Source organism: Ammospiza caudacuta, chromosome 3, assembly GCF_027887145.1.
Source record: "Ammospiza caudacuta isolate bAmmCau1 chromosome 3, bAmmCau1.pri, whole genome shotgun sequence".
In the NCBI taxonomy this organism is placed as follows: Eukaryota; Metazoa; Chordata; class Aves; order Passeriformes; family Passerellidae; genus Ammospiza; species Ammospiza caudacuta.
Genome location: NC_080595.1, coordinates 23,284,709 through 23,303,235, shown reverse-complemented (window position 1 = coordinate 23,303,235; position 18,527 = coordinate 23,284,709). Strand labels below are relative to the sequence as shown.

At 43.5% G+C, this 18,527-nt stretch overlaps 1 protein-coding gene across 2 annotated transcripts in view; it reads left to right on the top strand.

Annotated features, from left to right (window-relative positions):
• TGFB2 (transforming growth factor beta 2) overlaps positions 1-18,527 on the top strand; it is a 58,168-nt gene that overhangs the window by 20,889 nt on the left and 18,752 nt on the right. For both annotated transcript variants that reach the window (XR_009274535.1, XM_058801310.1), the window contains exon 2: positions 16,054-16,217. Coding sequence is in view for 1 of the 2 variants with exons in the window: in XM_058801310.1 (XP_058657293.1) it covers positions 16,054-16,217 (164 nt within the window). In the remaining variant the exon portion in view is untranslated. The remainder of the gene's footprint in view (positions 1-16,053; positions 16,218-18,527) is intronic.

The following is an 18,527-nucleotide window of genomic DNA, read 5'->3' as shown; positions in this document are numbered from 1 at the left end:
CGTAATTCTCATTTGTATCTGTGATGCTCAGGTGCTGGTAGTACCTGTGTGTCAAGAGTACAGAGCCAGGACAAAGGAGTCACCTCATTATTGATGTCATTCATGTGCATTTGGAAGACAAATTCCTTCTGAAGTTTCATCTCTGAAATGTGGAGCTTTTGCTTTTGATAGAGGGTCAGCCTTGGATTGAGGAGAGCTGGAATAGTTCTGAAGCATTCTAAGTTTTGTATAGATAGGTGTGATATTTCACTGGCACCTGTTCTTTTGTATCATTGTTGAGGACAACTCTGCCTCCAGAGTATGCAACCAGTACTTCAGACAAAACACCCAACTCAACAGCAAACAGTTCCCTGTTTCACAGCTATTTTCCAGTGCTTGTTCCCTCTGAATATGATCCTTAAACTTAAGTATCATGTGTAATTTGTGTCAGTGTCATATGTCTAGAGAATAAGTCTTTAATAATAAAGATTTATTTCTGGAGCCCTGCTTCTGCAGGCACAGGTCAGCTCAGTAACCTGTGCAGTCCCACCAGTAGGAAGTGTGACTAATAATGCATGTAGAGCAGAAAATTTAAAACTTGCATGGTTTTCATGCTCCTTTGAACTAAAGTGTTTTCAAATCATTCTGTAGTTTATTCCAGGAAGCTGCTGAGGCATTCCTAGTCCGTTTTGATCCTTCAGAAACGCAGACGCTGACCCTGTAGTTGTTATCCGTATTCATTATCGCAGTCATGGTGCTGTATGATGCAATTTGTGGAGCGCTTTCACTGAATGTGATCTCTGTCTGGAGTCTGCGTTAGTTTTGGATTCTTCTGAATCATAAATGGTCAGAACATCTTTTTCTAATATTTAGTTGGATGTCATTTTGTTAGTCTGAAACATATTCTTTTATATTTTTTGTTACTTCATGTGCATATAAGTGTGTCTGTTTGTATGCACGCCTCTTTCTCTAGAGAGTTTTGCCTCAAACATTTATGCGTGCCCAAAAGAGCAGAAACTAAAGTTGCTTGCCAATGTAAAGCAAATTTTGGGGGGTATTACCATAACAATTTAAAAGAAAATAGGTGCAACTTCAGGTGGAGGGAGAGAGTTGAAATGAATTGAGCAAAACCTGTCGTTAAAATAGGAGGCAATAAGCAATCTGTGTTTGAGCTGGGGTGTAGTTCCGTGGCCCTGGTGGTACCTGCCGGAGGTGTGTGTCCCTGCCCTTCACTGTGGTACCTCTGGTGCCCAGCTCTCCTGCGCCACGGTTCTGTTATCACAGGGTCTCCTCCAGGGTGTGAGGAGGCTCACCTAGGACAAAGCAATCAGGAACCCCTTCGTGGTGCTGTCTGCCCAAAAGCCAGTTCTCTGCAGATGGATCTCAGGCAGGTGGCGGCGCTCGGAGTGATTGGTATTTGTAGTATTTCAGGGAAAGACGTTTATCTTGCCCTTTGGAAAATCCAACTGGATCAATCTGGCTGTTTTATTTGGATGCAGGAAAGCCAGTCTAGCCTTGTAACCTGAACACCCACAGACAGGAATAGCACAGACAAGAGCTGAGTGCCCACTATGATACGAACTTCTGCCATTTCCTTGTGTGTTAACCTGTCACAAGGAGGAGCCACGCTATAAAATGACATTTTCATGTCTGCAATGCCCTGTGTTACCCTGTGCAGTGCAAAAAGAGAGTCCATACCTGCAGCAGCCATTGCAGTGAACCATACCCCTTCTCCTTATTCCCAACTCTCCCAATTTTCTTCCATCTCAGACACTAGAAGGTTAAAGTATAAAAACTGAATATATTGTTACAAAAAAAAAACTTAATCCTTTTTCAGTCTGTATGTGATTTTACTCCAGACAAGGCAACTTTCCAGATTTACATAAACTAACATTTGAAATGGGATGGTTTTAAGACTCAGAAAACTGTCTAGGACATCTTACTATGTTAACTTGAAATTATTCAGGAAAACAAATTTCTTTTTTTCATCTTTTTTTTTCCCCTTCTTTTTTTTGTCCTCTTTTTTTTCAAGCTTTTCTGGCAGTACATTTTTAAAATTTTTTAGATTTTTTTTATTCTTTCACTGTTGAGGAGTGATATGGGGGGGCTCTCATGTGCTCATTAAAGCCATTGTTTACTCACTCTTCCTGTGCTTGGACCAGTATAAACTGGAGGCCACAGTTAAGATCAGACTGGAAAAAGGTGGGTTTGCTCATAAAGGAGACTGTTGGAATAAAGCATTTTTAGTCATAAGTACCTAGAATGTTTCCAGCATTGGATTAAAAAAAAAGATCAAGTTGGAACAAGAGGGTCTGAGAAGCTATGGTCTTCCCTTGTACACCTTGCTACTAGTCAGAAGTTCTTGCATAAATATCTGTGATCAATATTGGTGTCTTTTCAGATTCATTTTGTTTGTTTCTGTTTCAAATTTTGAGAGGCATTTTGGTCCAAGGCTTATGAGAATTAGGTTAGCAAGGCATAACCTTGCAAATTAGTCAAGTTATACCATTCAGAGCCTGTGCCTGTTGGGTTGGCCAGCCATTGCATTCCCATGGGAGAGAAGCTGGAAATGCTGTCTCTTTCTAACTTGTGCTGACACAAAGCATCTAATACATCCAGTAAATTAGTAGAAGCAAATGTTAAAGTCAGAAGGGCTCTTCCAGCCTTAGGGGTCTTGCAGTTCTGAACAGAGCATTGGAAGTTAGCATTAGTTAAGACTGAGTCTGTATGGGCACAGCCCTAGGTTAGAAGGTGAGAAATGCTTAGAGTTTATCCATGCCAACATATGCTACATGGTGCCAATCAATAAGGCTTGATTATAAAGAGGTTTGTGACTTAGTTGTTGTTTTGTGACTGTTCTTATACTTAAATATCAGCTGACTCTCAGTGCTGTTGTGTAAACTCAGTTACAGAATGACAGAAGTTTGCCCATGTTGGTCCTTGCTGTTGTGCAGTTCATAATGTGACAGGCAAGGATCCTGTAGGACAAAGCATGAGACCCCAGCCATTATCTTCCTTCTCTTGTCTCTAATTTGTGAAGGATGATAACAAAAATGTAAGAGTATATTCCAGATGGAAAGGTCTCTTTGAGATGCTGCTCTTTAAAAGGACTCCAAAAAGGCATGTAGCACTCTTATCTTATCTTATCTTACCTTAGTGGCATTTCTTAGAGGGCATTTCTCTTAACTTGGTTTTGTTTTTTGAGAGGTTTGTACAGTCATGGGAATCAGTGTCTTTATTTGAATTGAATAAAGCCAGTCACATACTGTTTGGCACTAGGCTACAAGGTACGAATGAGACTCCAAGAAGGGACTGCTGAGCTTGAGATTGAGCTTCACATTCCAGACCTGTTACCTTGCAAGTGTGATATTTACTGAGTTTCATTTCAGCTGGAGATGAAGAGCACCAAGCCTGTGAAGGAGAAGGGCCTTTGGGGGATTTCAGGCTTGTAGAAGAAAAGCTTGACTGAGCTGGTACAGCGTACTAAATTCTCCCTAGGTAACTGACTTGCATGGAGATGTGTAAAGAGCAGTCACTCATGGGCAGTTTGTCTGTGCTAAAATCAGCATGTAAAAGGAAAACAAGAAAAAGAAGGAAGGAAGGAAAAAGGAAAGGCTTACTCTAGCTGTGAATGAAAAGCACCAAGCTTTTGTGTTTGCAAATATGAATGGATTCTTCAAAAAGCACAAGAGTGTTTCCAACACTTCGGCTCCTCTGCACATTTTGATTGATTCCCAGATGACTTTATCAATTCAGAGGACCTCTGTAGAGGGGTCATGGTCCATGGTTCAATTGGTGCTTGAAATCTTGTTTAGAAACAGAATTAGTAAATGAGCAAAGTTGAAAAACTGGAAGTCATAGACATTTTTAATGGGTGCAAATCATAAAATCCAAAGGCTGAGTATAAGTGAGGAAGCTTAGCAAAATCACTCTGATATTGCATGTTTCAGTCCCACAGGAGTGCTGCTGGAGAATTATTTCAGACTTTTGACTACCAAGCTAAGTATCAAGGAGAAATTGGATCTAGTTCTGTTGGACTTTATTGGATTATGCCTTCATGGTATTGTAGCTGAAAAAAAAGGGCTGTGATTCCAAATATGGTGTGTAACAATTGTACAAATTCCTTAATCCTGTTTTCCATTCATTTATGTAGTAATTAAAACCATAAACCTGGAAACTATTTTCACGGGCAACTTTCATTTGAGACCTATTTGATTTCCTATGGTTTATGGCTGTATATTCAATTTTAGTCTCTTCCTCTTCCAGAAGAGGGTGAAACCTGGTGGTGTTACCTTCATTATCAGTCTGTGCCTTGGCTTCTTTTCTTACAAGTTGTTCAGAACATGGCAGTGTAATTTTGGGGGGAAAGAGGTTTATTTTGTTTTGTTCTCCTTAGAGACCACCACAAAATGCACTAATGAAAGAATAATCATAAGCTTAAAGAGGAAGGAAAGTTTTAAGGGACTAATTGAAGAGGGAAAATGCCTGAGTGGTTTAAAGGAATGAAATGGTGGAAATGGTGGGAGAGCTCCAAGTGAGATGAGGCAGCAAAAGTAAAAGAGCTACCACCAACTGTGATGAATGACAGATGTGCACCTAAAACTGTGGTTCTGGGGCTGCATAAATATGCAGATAGGAGGAGGAAAAGGAGAGGTCACAGTTTCAGAGGTACATTGCCTTACATGCAACCTGCAGCCATAGGTAACAGGACTTGGTGCTCCAGACCTTTGGCAAAGGGACACTGCTCTTTCTGTGTCCAGCATAAAAGGAAAAGTGGCTTAGGACAGCTTGGTTTATGGTGTACTCTTACTCAGTATCATCTGTGACTGAGCAAAGGCTGCTGCCCTGCTGGCTTCTGTGGGATGCACTGTTTAATTTCATCTCTGTGCAAGGGACCTGCCTTGACCAACTTCTGTCAGTGGAAACTGTACTCTCTTCCCGTGTTGAAACCAAAAATCTGAGGAGGCTGGATGACTCTGTCTAGCCTGGAATGTAATCCAGGCTGGGAGGCCTGAGAGTGTTAGTAGGAGGGGACTGTCCCCAGGCCAGCCTGAGAAGGGTGGAAGGAGCAATCTCTGCAGAAGGTGGGCGCTCATTTTCACCTCTCTCATGAGGAGTGTGAGCTGCCAAGGCCACCAACAGCAGGAACGCTCTTACCTACTCCTGCTCCTGCTGGGGGAGGCCTTTCAAAACACAGGCTGGGTAGGTTGGGAAAGCAGTAACAAAAATCACATTCCACATGTGAGCTGCATGGAGGATTTGATCCTGCAGGCTCTCCTCAGTCTGAGGAGCATCACGAGGACTGGGTTCAACCTGTGCTCCCTCACTGCTACGGGCTCTGAGGCAGGAAATCCTTTAAGCACATGGCTGCTTAAAAAGCTCACGGGGTGACTTTGAGAAGATTCTTTTTAGAGGGAAACCTGTGCCTGTACTCTTTCTCTGAAGTAGAGTGGTGGGCTTCTTGCCCTGCTACTGTGCTAAATATTCAAACTGGTTTTACCACTTACATCACTTAAATTGAATTCCAGCTGATTGAATTGCCCTGCAGATGTATAAGAGGAGAAGTATAACGTTGGACTTGAGATCAAGAGAAGTGATATTTGGATTATTCTGTACTAAGGTAGAGAGGCACATAAACACAGCAGCTTAAAGCGAATTGTGAAATAGCCTGAGAATGTCTTTTTGCTGCCATTTCCTTGATTTCAACACTACTGAGTTTGTCGTGTATGACGGCTTTGTGGTTGTTGTGACACTGTTGGAGAAAATTGGATTTGGGAAAAGTTTTCTTAGTTCTTTAAATAATTCAGAATGTTTTCCAGTTCTGTTTTTTTCTCTCCAGTGCAGCTTTGTTCTGCAGCAGTACATTTTTGTAAAATAGATTTTTGTATAGTTGCATTGCCCTGGCATAGTAAAATCCTTAGGACATATCCAAGAGATTTCCTGCCATCCCCGTGGATTTCGTAACAAAGCTTGTGATTAGGAGCCCTTCTACGCAGAGGATTAAAATGGAGATGGCATTCAGGGCTTAAAAGGCAGCTCAAGTCATCCAGCACTAAAGGCACAGGTCGGAGCCTGTGAGGAGCATGTTTGCTGTCAGAGTGCAGCAGCCTGGTTTGACAGACAGACAGACGGACAAGACAGATGGGTGACCATAGCTCGCCTTAAAGGAGGCACTGAGTCCATCTCCTTAGAGAGGTAAGCCTTGTAAAGCCTGGTTCCTATGCCTGTGCTTTTGTCCAAGGATCAGGCTTAAGCACAGTCTGTGACACTGGAGGTCCCCAAAAGGCCACCCTGGTCCCAGCTCTGGGGGCACCTGGCCAGGCTGGCCCTGTGGGACCAATGTCCCATGGCTCTTGGGAGCATCCTGACCCTGTGGGCTGCTTGGCTTCTCTGCCCTGGGCACTGCTGAGGGAGTGCAGCTTTCTCACCTTACCATGGATGGCAGGTCCCCTCCCAGGGCAGCAGGATGCTGCTGCTTTGGCCTCCTGCCTGTGGAAGCCCTGGAGCTGAGAGGAGGGAGAGATGCAGAGTGTGCAGAGCTGCGTGCAGGCATGCCAGGCTCTCCTCACAGACTGACAGGGAAGATGGATTTACAACAGAAATAATTTTCTGTGGGAATTTGAGGGATTCAATAAAAGTATGTCTGAACAAAGCATATTTTTTAAATGTAGTTCATTAGTAAAATGGAACAGTAGTAACGTGGTGAAGCCAGTTTGAATCCTGCTGGATGGCCTGTGAGTGCAAGTGAAATTCATCAGAAGGGTGTCAGGAAGAGGAAGGATTTAAAAAAATAATAAACATATATAGACTTTCTCAAACACACACACATAAATCTAACTACACCTAATCTGCTGTTGAGAAGGCAAAAGGTTTTCCTGAGATAAAAATTATTCAAGGTGACTCGGGTTTGGGGGTGGAGGTTGGAGCACTGGTGGCTGCTAGGGGGTCTCAGGCCCTGCAGTCAGCATCCCAGTGCCTGTGTAAAGCAGTGGGATACGCAGCAGTGCAGCTGGACTTGTGATCATGTCTGCCTCTTCAGCCTGCCAGCAGAGAGGTCTCCTCAGTAGCATGCAAGCAGAAGGAGTTTGGGAAATGCAAGAGAAAAAAGGTCTCTGTTACAGGGAAAACTGCTGGTCAGTCCTGTGAGCAGCAGAAGGTTGGTTTGCTCTGTTTTCACTTGCTGAGGTCATTGCAGCCATAAAACCTCAGCTGAACCGTGCCAGCAAGTCAAGTCTTACTCTGCCTGTGAGAAAGGTTTGTGTTCCCTGGTGAGCTTTTTCTTTTTGCCCCACCTTTTTTTTTTTTTTTTTTTTTTTGAGATGAGATAGGCAATTGTACTTGCAATTCTTCCTTATGATTCCTAGCTGAAAGAGGAGCAGCCTTTCATGGAGAGAGATGAAAGACACTAGGAGTATTTTTCTTACATTCCAGTGTAAGTAGAATAGCGAAGTACATACCTGAGACGTTTCCAAACACAACACACATCTATTTACATATTTGATTTCAGTGGTGATACATGATAACCTGGGATTTCATTCAAAGGATTTTGATGGGGATTTGAAAGGAGTTCTTCTTCCCTGAATGTTCACAAAATAACTGCTGAAAGCTGAAGGGCCTTTTGTTGGCAGATAAATTCACAGAGAAGGCTGGAGACAGTTTCCTTGTGCTGAAAATCTTCTCTGTGCTTGCAGTTGCAGGGGTAAATTCCTGGCCCTTTTGAAAGTGTTGGGAATGTTTGCTTGGTGACTTCACTGGGAGCAAAACTTTACTCAGGTTTTGGAGAGGCTTTGGCATCTTTTTAGGTTGTTCTAATGTCTGTTGACAGACACAGCAGCTTTCCTGTTAGCTTGTCATGCACCTTGCCTGCAGAAAAGGCTCAGTTTCTCCTGAGAATGGCCATGGGCTTGCTGTGCTGGCACCCAGCACAGGAGTGAGGGGCACATCTGAAGATGTGTTTTTCTGTCTCACTATGAAAATTGCAGTGTTGCATACACTGCATACACAGCAGTGAGATTAGAGGGGGTTCATGTGTGAGAGAGAGAGTGGTTTTGCTGTACCTTTACCCCCATATGTTTTAACCTGCCACAAGATTAAGATTTCTTTGTTGAGAAACAAAGATAGCAGTAGGGTTTGTGTTTACATTCCCTCTCCGGATGCTTTGCATGACAGGTGATGTGTAAAGAGGACTTTGAGAAGAGGAGAATTGAGGTCAGACCTTTTTGACTTCCTAAAATGCCTGGAGGTTTATATATGTGAAAGATGGTCTGGAATGGAAAACTCAGCATTTGCCACTCTCCAAAATAATCCCAAGTAATTAAGTTACCCCAATTGAGCATTGCTCAAATGGCTCAAACTTTACAGTGCTCAAGAGAACAGTGCTCATGTGATGTTTCAGAGTTGTTCCCATTACCCAGCCCCTGTGTTTCAGCATGGATGAGGGATAATGAGCCTACAGCCTTTCCTTCAAAGCTTTGAAGGCTTTCCAGGGAGAGGAGGGTCTAGTGAATATGGTGGAATTTCTCTTCAGGAAATTCACATTCAAGCAGTCATAAAGGCAGGGGCAGAAAGTGTCTGTTGAGCACTGTGCAGGTGCTGTCATGCGAGGTGCTGGTTTACCTGCTCCCATCTACTCCAGCTTTTGCAAATAGGGAAGAGAAATTCCAGGCCTGGGGCCTGTGTGCTACATTGTGTCCAGAGGGTCTGTCCCCTAGGAGGGATTCCATGCTCCTTTTTAAGAAATGGGAGTATTTGGGAGTGGTCACATCAAATATGCCTGGGTTGGAGTTCTGGTTTTGTGTTCCTGAGAGGGACCAGACAGTTTCCCCTTTCATCTTAGCCAGAGGTTTCAGTGATTTCAACAAGTTTTTGATTCTCCTCCAGCTTCAGAAGTTTGGATCCAGGCAGTTGATTCGAGAGGCTCAGTGTTTATTCAGATTGTTCTAGTAGTTAATGCTCAGAGAATTTTGTTTTATAGCAGAAGTGATCTGGGCAGCCTTTGCTTTCTTCACAGTTGTGGGGGTAAAGTGAACTTTCCTAAAGGAATTCACACAACAGAACACACTCTCAGAACAGGAGACTGTAAAGGACCAGGATAGTTTCTTGTAGTGGCCTCAGGACTGCTCTGTGATGCTAAAGTAGTTACACGTTTTTTGCAATCTCTGTACTGATTTACCTTACCATGCCTCTGGAGATGTAAACTCACACATGCAGTCTGTAGCCCTTAGTTCCAGGTGTCCTCCTGTGTGTTCCACAGGTGTCACCTTTTTGCTCCAGACATCCCACACAAACTACTGATTTCCTCCAAAGTAAATTGTGTACCTTGTCTGGAAGGACTATGTATGTTTTCCTATTTTTCTCCCATTGCTGAAACACATTCGCTGTGATGGGGGACAGTTGTTTTTTCTGCGGCAGGCTGCACCACCTGAACTCTCCCTCCCCTTGCAGCAGGAGTGTGTGAGGCAGCAGCTCCTCCCTGTCATTCCCAGGATCCTAGAGACTTTGTCTGATGCTTTTGGTCATCTCAGATACAGCAGAATGCTCCTGCAGCTTTTCTCTTTGGTGTTAGATTTGACTCTCCTTTGCCTTTTGGGTGATGGAATAGCTGGGAATGTTTCCCAGAAGGGATCCATTTGGGGCATCTGCTGTAGCCCAGAGTCTTGGGGTTGCACTCATAGGAGGTAAACAAACATGTGTGATGTTGGCCTGGGTTTTTATTTCCTTATGGAAAGAGAGGGAGGAGAGAAGAAGCCATCACTGATTGTTCAGGATAGACATTTTCTCTTCTTTCTTTCTGGCTGGTGTGAGTAGTATGGACTTTTTCATACTAAGTGCTGTTTTGGACTGAGTGTACAAAGACTAGTAGCTTGAAAATAATTGTGAAAGTGTGGCAGAAGGTCCAGTGGAAAAAAAAGGATCTCAATGAGTGCTTTCTGGCTGATAAGATTCACTTAAATCAGTGATATAGCAAAATTACAGCTCTTCTAACGATGGTCTGCATACCCAAATAACATCCAAAGCAGTCAGTTTCAGCTGCAGCATTTAAACATAGTTGAGGTTAAACTTGCAACACAATTTGACTCAGCCCAGGGAAAACAACTACAAAAAAAAATTTAAATGTGTTGAATTATTACAGCCTTAAAACAGCAAAACAGCAATGGTAGCTTTTCTAGCAAGGTTTGTTGCCCACTGTAAGACTCACATCCAGCTCCAATGTGCTGCTAGGGAAGAAGTGACAGAAATTAAGGGAGCATGTAATAAGATGCCTTTCTCTTTGCATCTTTATGGTGACCCACAAAGCCAGGACTTAAACCTGTTTTGTACAAGAATTGTATGCAGCAGCTTTGCTACACCACCAACAATTACTTGAGTTTGTTTTACTTCTTGTCTTTGTGAGAACTTGAAACCTAAACTTAATCCTGTGATTCTTCAGGGGATAATTACAATGTCTAAGAATCCTTACTATGCCAGTTGCATTTTGACCCAAAGACAACTGCAGGATGTTTTTCACCATTACAGAACGTAAAAGTAAAAAAGACAGTTGTGTAAAAGTGTCAGAGTCCATCAAGCTCCAGAGCAGTAGGAGTATCTTGAGGGAATGAATTATTTGGGTAGCTGGAAACCTGGCTAGCAGATCTGTTTGCTGTTGAAGTCATTGCTTTGGCTAGTCATCTTTTGAGTCAGGCTTGGTGAAGCAATGAGGAAGTAGCATCAGAACCAGAAGGCTCTTGTCAGATTTTAAGTAAGGAGCACATAATTTCATAAATGTGTCCTCCAAAAATTCCCTCTTTGCCTCATTGTGCCTTTTTTTCAACCTGGTATGTCCTGGGGTTGTTTACTTTTCATATATTGTCATAGATCTTAAATGTGTTTCAGAAAAGGAATAGCAAGTGGTTCAACTGTGAAAAACATGTCCCAAAATCTGGTAATTTGGTAGTTACTCTTTCTCAACCTACTGTGTTCCCAGTGGGTTTTTTCCTGACTTCCAGTGCACAGTCCCTCCTCAGTAGCAAATGATTGATGACAGATAAAGGTAATACCTCAGAGACAACTTGGTAGATAAAAACTGGAATACTGGAGTAAGTCTCTTACACTACTTCTGTGCTGTCTGACTTGGAAGCCTTGCGGCAAGAGCCTGGAAGTGATGCCTGAGGAAGAGTGGCACAAGTGTTCCATCCAAGAGCACTGATCAGCTAATGGATGTGCTCATAGCTTAGTGTCATAGTGGGACAGAGGTTCAGAGTAATGGGAAGGTGGTGTATGACTGATTTGCCCTTGAGGGCCAGTCCCAGTTCCTGGATATGACCTGTGGCTTCCATTATTTGGTCCCCTTTGATTGCAGAGAGGCAGTTTCCAGCAGGATTCTGCAGTCACATCAGGGTCAGGAGGGGTGAGCAGAGTGATTATTATGGGCTTTGGGAGCCCAGATGCATTAAACAAGCTTCTAATTTCTTGGAGAGACTTTCCCTGGAAGAGAGGAGAGGATTGGTGACTGAAGTGTGCCTGACAGGAAGGATGGGATCCTGCTGGAAAGATGTGCTGTCAGAGCTGACAAGATGTTCATCCTTCCAGCGCATGCTGCTTCACTTACCGTGTCTGCATGTCTTTGGAGGCAGCCTGACCCAGCTCCTGGCAGGGACCCCACAGCTGAGCAGGGAGGGAAATTCACACAGAGGGAGAAACTATGTCACGTTATGCTGCTTGGTAGGAAAAAAACACGTTGAATTTGCTATCAGTGAGCTGAAATCTAAACAGCCTAAATGGTCCTAATAGTCAGAGAGGTTAGGGAAGCTTGCCAGAGCATGGAAAGCATAACAACTGCATTTAATAACAATCAAGCTACTCTTACAAATATTTGCATGTGCTGCTTCAAAGCCTACTACACGGTCATTCATGTACTGCAGTTAGAAAGATGAGGAGGGGGATAAAAAGGAGAGCGAGAAGAAAAGGGCACTCCGTGTTTTGTAGCTGCCATAATAAAGAATGGGCAAAGCACCAGAAAGAAAGGAAAAAGGAAAAGAAACCCTCCAAAGTTTAATAAACACAAAAGGGAATAAAAATAAATCTTTGGAGCATTTATTACAAGCCCTTGATGGAAGGATTAGATTGAAGCTCTCAGCCTTTCCAGTGTGGGTGTATGTGTGAAGGCGGCCTGTCTGGCCTCTTCCAACGAGAAAAGAAAAGTTGTTTACATTTCTTAACTTGGGCTGTGCATGTAATTGATTTCTTTTTGTTTCAATAGCAGAAATGAAAATTCAGAGGGGAAAAAAAAGCCTCATTTGGATACAATTGAATTTAGGTCTTTTTCCTCGCCAGAACCAAAGCTCAACTCTCAGAAGAGCTGTGTCAAACAGAGTGTTTTGTTTCTCCTGAAATGTCAGTACATGCAGTACTTGTGAGGAAAGCTGTGGAAATGCAGGGCTCAGTTCATCAAACACAACTGCACAAGGCGGAAGTGTCATCCTTTTGTGCTGGTTATTCCTGGTTTGGGGAGTATCTTCAGCATGAAACAAACTTTCTATCCCTGTTTCAGTTTCAGGGTGCTTGACTGCACCTTGCTCTCCTCCCAGGTGCTCCTGGGGGCCTGTATGCTGTTTTGGATGGTTGGTCAGAGAATGTGTCCAGTCTCTCCCATGGACAGTGTTCAGCCTGGAGCAGTACTGCAGGCTGTGTTGGGATGGGTCTCCTGCACCCTCCCATTGGTGTTTTTCTGCTTTGTCAGAGCAGGGCTGCTTTCTGTCCAGGCTGCTGGCACAGGAGCCTGGAGGATGCTGGATATTGAACAAAGTCTGAGAGAGGCACAGAAACCACCATGTCCTTATGCACTTAATCACTCACACAGCAGAGTACATTTCAACCTGGCAGTTCGGACTGTCCCACGTGGAGCAGCTGGTGAAGTTTCAGCTTGTTCAAGACAGAAAAAAAAAGACAGAAAGAAAAAGAGTAACCTTGTGATACTTGTGATGCTCGGTGTTTAGCAGCCTAAAGGGAGGAGGAGGATGGATGCTGCCTTCACCTTCTCCAGCTGTGTCGTGTAACTCATCTCAGCTGTGGTGATTGTGATTATTACAGCTGGAAGTCTTCAGGTTTTTTTGAGGGTTGATTTAATGGCTAATTTAAAAATGATAAAAACTGAACCTTTCATTGCGTTTACTATTCTCTCTCCCACCAAAACAAAAGAAATCTGTGTTTTCCTAGCTACAGGAAATATATTGATTTAATTCCACTCATTACTGATAATAGTTCAAAGAATGCCTCAGGAGTCTAGTCTGCAGCAGGGTAACTGTGACTGCAGACTAGCTTGGCCAGAGTTGTCCTGGTGTCTGCTGGAGTCATGGGGCCAAAACCAGAGGGGAGTGCAGAGGAATCCAACTGAATCTGAATTGATAAAACTGTCAGGTTGAGGTGGAGTCACAAAGAGAGATAAATTGCAGCATCTGAGATCACTTAAAGGCCAATCCAAAAGCCTGTAGACTCCATGGGGTTCTTAGCGTTCCTTTAAAGAAAGTTGCACGTCTCATTTCTCAGTCTTCCTGTTGATTAATTTTCAAATAAACCCCAATTATGCAGTCAGCCATTCCTTCTTTTTTTCATCTCTCCATGAATAATGCCTTTTCCTCAGTTGACTTCCTGTGGATACTGTCATGAATGATAAATTAAATTTCTTATGTGAGGTTTTGTATATAAAGATGTAAAACTGTCTTACAAGAGAGATGAAACTTCTGTAAGACAAGAATTTCTGCTTACTCGTAGAGGGTTTCCCATGCCTGCCTTCCAGTGGAAGGTAAATACTTGTTTGCAATGTATACAAATGCACATATGCCACACAAAAACAGGCACACTGAAAGAGTATTCATTCTCTGTCTTCCTTATATACGAAGGAGAGAAAAAATGTAAATGCAGGAATGGCTCAGGAATATCCTCTCAGATACATGTTCAGAGGTTTGTAATACACAGCATCTAAAACAAAGAAACTGGAAAGAAGGCCTACAAATATAGCACAAGAAGGTTCTAGGAATAAGAGGCTAAATATAAACCAAGCTGACAGTTAAATAGGGCTTTTCAATCTAAAATAAAGTCAAGATGGACAGGGTTTGTCTGTGCCAGGGCAAGTGAAGGACTGCTAGTTTGGTTTGTCCACAGTGAACGAAATGGTAGGTTGATGCCTCAAACAAATGACAGGGAAGGACAACTTACAACTCATCCTGGAAGCATCAATCTTATATATACATACTATTATGCCAAATTATATTCCTAGTAGGATTAGGTTTGGCTGAAAAGCAAGTAGTAGTCTTGGAGTTTCCTACAGCAAGAAAAATAAACTGAAGATACTATTTCTCTCTTAAAGAAGGATGTAATCTCTGAACCAAGTAGCTTTTATAAGAATTCGCGAAATATATCTAGGTCATAGTGGCATACAGTTAAATGTTTCTCACAACCCCTTCCCTTGGTGTTTTGAGAGACTCTGGCACTGATGTTGCTGATGGGAGAGAGGAGCAGCTTTGGTGTAGGAGTAATTTGCATCTGTTTGCCTTTGAGTTCTCACTGTGAGATTGTGGCAGTTTCCTGTCAATGAGCATGGTAGCCAAGAATAGTGATTATGATGCCTGGGGGGTTATTTTTAAGCACTGCAGATGTGAAAATCCGAGAACCTTTTTTTTTTTTTTTTTAAATTAAGTGGAATCATAAGGAAGTCTGGAGTTTCCTCTTCGTAGTTGTACCTGTTTGATCATACTGAGGGTCTGCTTTGGGAAGTACTCTTTCAGAGGAATTTTTTGAAGTGCTTTGAGAACTTGTCGTCTCTCACAATGCATCTGCAGTTGAGGCTGAGATTATTTCTTATCAAAGATTTTCTCATAGCTACATTTATTAAATAGTCAGTTTGAACTTCCTCAAAGAGCTACAACAGGTTATTAAACATATAACTGTGAGAACACATGTGCTTCCTCAGCTGAAAATGCCTCCCCAGCCCTCAAAAGCAATTTTCCTTTTTCGTTTTGTTTTCTAATTTATCCACTTCAGTTTTCACACTGTAAGAAAAGAAGAAACTGTTCTCTTCATTTGAACTGAGATTTTTATCAGGCCTTACAGTAATTTCATCTCCCCTCTAGGGAGTGTGAGCTTGTCTCCTTCCACTCTCTTCCTGTCTCTTCTGCAGCGAGTTTGGGTGTCAGGCAGGAGAGCTGCAGGCAAACTTCTCGTGGTGCTGCTGCTCTGGGCAGTGTGAAAGGGCCTCAGGTGATGGCTGAATGCCTTAGGGTTACCTGGTTTGTGCAGAACTGCCTTGCTGCTTACCCTCGGTCAGGGTTTACCACTGGAAGGCAGGAACACTGTTTTGAAGCCTAAACTGAGATGTCTGGCACTGTTGCTGGAGACTTGAGCCCATTTCTCTGGGTTTTTTTTCTGTTTTTACCAAATTTATAGTAAGGGGTGTTATGTTTATGGCTTTTACTGCTTTCCAGGGGTCAAAATTCAAGTAATCGTGTTCATAGTGTCTACTGTCTGCTTGCCTTTTCCCCTTGTTTTTCCTTTCTCTCTTGTTCCAGCCCTCATCACTATAATTAGAATGACTATTTTGTTCCAAAAATATCCTTTAATAACTAGGTATGGAATAAAATCTGAAGCTGGCTAATTCATACTCCATATTCAGAGGGGAAGTGGGTTTCAGAAAACATATAGATCAGATGAGCTGCTGTTATTTGTTGTCTTAGCAGATCCCTGTGAACTCTCTGTCAGCCTGAAGGCATTTACCATGGACCAACTGCTATGTTTTTTCCTCAGTTCATAAGTATTCAGGATTTTCCACCCGTAGGTTGAAAGAGGAGAGGTTTAAATGCATGACCTGAAGTAGAGTTGAAAGTAGTTGTTAATCTCTGTTAATATGGCAGTCTTATAAAAAACACGTGGCATAGATTTTCTTAATTTTAATTAAATTGTTAATAGTACTAAATTGACCATTGGAAACCGAACCACGCTTCAGGTATTTCCCTGTCTGGGGCTGTGTTGTATTAAAGTGTTTGAAGGAACAGTGTGTTTTGTCGCCAAGAAAAGGAATAAACCCCCAGTGCTTTCTTGCAGACGCCATCCCGCCGAGCTATTACAGCCTTTACTTCCGGATCGTGCGGTTTGACGTGTCGGCCATGGAGAAGAACGCCTCCAACCTGGTGAAGGCCGAGTTCCGCGTCTTCCGCCTGCAGAACACCAAGGCGCGCGTCTCGGAGCAGCGGATAGAGCTGTACCAGGTATGGAGGCGCCTGCCACGCTTCAGCTCCCCCTGCCCTGCTGCTGCACACCCATCCAGCCGGCAGAGCAAAGCTGGGGACGAGCTCTTGAGTCCCCTCTCTGCAAGGGAGCCTCTCACTGCAGTGCCTTCCCCAGAAAGGACTTCACTCAAAACCATGCAAAGCTGAAATGTGCAAATTTTTCTAGCAGTAAAGCCCCAGGACTCCAGAGTTTTGAGCCAGCAGTGTGCCCGGGTGGCTCAGGGGCCCAATGACATCCTGGCTTGTATCAGCAATAGTGTGGCCAGCAGGAGCAGCATAGTGATTTTCCCTCTCTATTCAGCCCTGATGAGCTTGCATCTCAAATCCTGTGTCCAGGTTTGGGCCCCTTACTGCAAGGAGGTGCTGGAACATGTCCAAAGAAGGGCAGAAGAGCTGGGCAAGGGTTTAGAGAGGGAGTCTTGTGAGAAGTGCCTGGGGGATCTGGGGCTGTTTATCCTGGAGAAAAGGAGGCTCTGGGGTGTCCTTATCACTCTACAGCTCCCTGAAAGGAGGGTGTAGCCAGGTGGAGATTGGCTTCTCCTGTGCAGCCAGCCACAGGACAAAGGGAAATGGTCTTGAGCTGCAGCACGGGAGGTTTGGGTTGGACATCAGGAAGAATTCCTTCAATTAAAGGGTGATCAAGTATTGGAACAGGCTGCCCAAGGAAGTGGTGTAGTCACTATCCCTGGAAGAGTTCAAGAAATGACTGGACATGGCACTTAGTGCCATGGTCCAGTTGACATGGTGGTTTTTGGTCAAAAGTTGGACTCTATGATCTTGGAGGTCTTTTCCAACCTTTGTGATTCTGTGTTTCACAGCATATAAAAAAAGGTGAGAGAACAAGACATCAAAAAAGTTATTCCCAAGATCTCTGTCTCCCAACACCTGACCTGAACTGTAGTTTACACAGAGGTCAAATTCCTCTCTCTGGCCCATGTTCAGGAGAAGCTTTTTAAGACTTCCTTGTAGAAATGGAATTAAAACTGAATTGCAAAGCTAAGGAGTTTCAAACCTGGCTTCTGTATAGTAGTCCAGGGTTGAGGCGAGGGAGTGGACACTTCAGGGATTGTGGAGTGAGTAAGAAAATGCCCCATGACTCACTCCTGAGTGTTGACAAGATTTATGTCATTTAATCTTTAAGGACTTTGGAGCCTTTAACCTCATTTAACAGAGTCTGTGCATTTGTGCAAATACTGTCTAGAGCATATTTCATTTAAAGCATAGTTCTCCTCACTGGGAAATACAGCAACTAAAAGGGGCCCAGCTCCCAGAAGTTTTATACGGAGTAAAACTTGTGGTTGTCCCAGCAACCTGTGACATGTTCTGCCGAAAATCCTGATGGATAGAATACCACCTTGTAGAAGTGTGTGGAGACCTTGTTTAGCTCTGTTCTTACTGCCTGCATTAGCTGTGCAGGCTGGCTCCAGTGGGTGCAAATTTGAGTCTTCTCCCTCACTTTGAAAGTTCAGCTTTTCCTGCCTGGTCTGGTAAAGTGGAAGCCAAACTTGAAGCAGAGAGAGGGGGCACTTTGGGTTCACGGGCTCACTGAAGTGATAGTAGAAGCCAGTCATGGAGGCTTGCAGCAGGAAAAGTGCATTGTTCTGTTTAGTTGTTTAAGTGTAGGAAAAGTTAATTCCCATTTGAATGTGGTTCAGGTCCACAGGTGGTCACTGGTGGCTGTGACCTGACTGCCATTCTTTCCAAGAACAGGATGGCAGAAAAGCTGAGCAGATAATGTGTTATTTATTAAAAGTTAAAGCTAAGAACCTCTATTGAGAATCACTGGTGTTGCCTGTATAGAACAGCCATCCCACAGAAATACTCTGTGAGTCCCGGTGAAGCTGCCACAGCAGCCTGCTGGAACAATTGTATGTTCTGGCTTGACCTCACTGCTCAGACACCCTAAAAGGAGTTGATAGCATCTCTGGGCTTTCTGTTGTTCTACTTTTGAGAGCTGTTAGTCAGCCACCTGAAAAGAATACAGCTGTGGTTGCCTGAGCTCAGTTCATTGCCTTTCTGTGTTTGAGGAACATGGGACACAAAGAGTTCAGCAGAGGTATGGAAGAAAGGGCCTTTGCTTGGCTGGGATTTTGCCTTCTGATGAGAAACAGCTGGGGCTTACTTGAAAGAGCCTGACTCCAGCAAGCCTGTGCCCATGGAAATGACTGACACCTGCATCCAGGGCAGGTACTTGGGTCCCTGGATAAATATATGGCTGGTGAGTAAGGCAGTTTCTTTTTTAGGCTGGGTGGAGCAAACTAAGTGAAGTGTTAGGTGAGTAATGAGTGC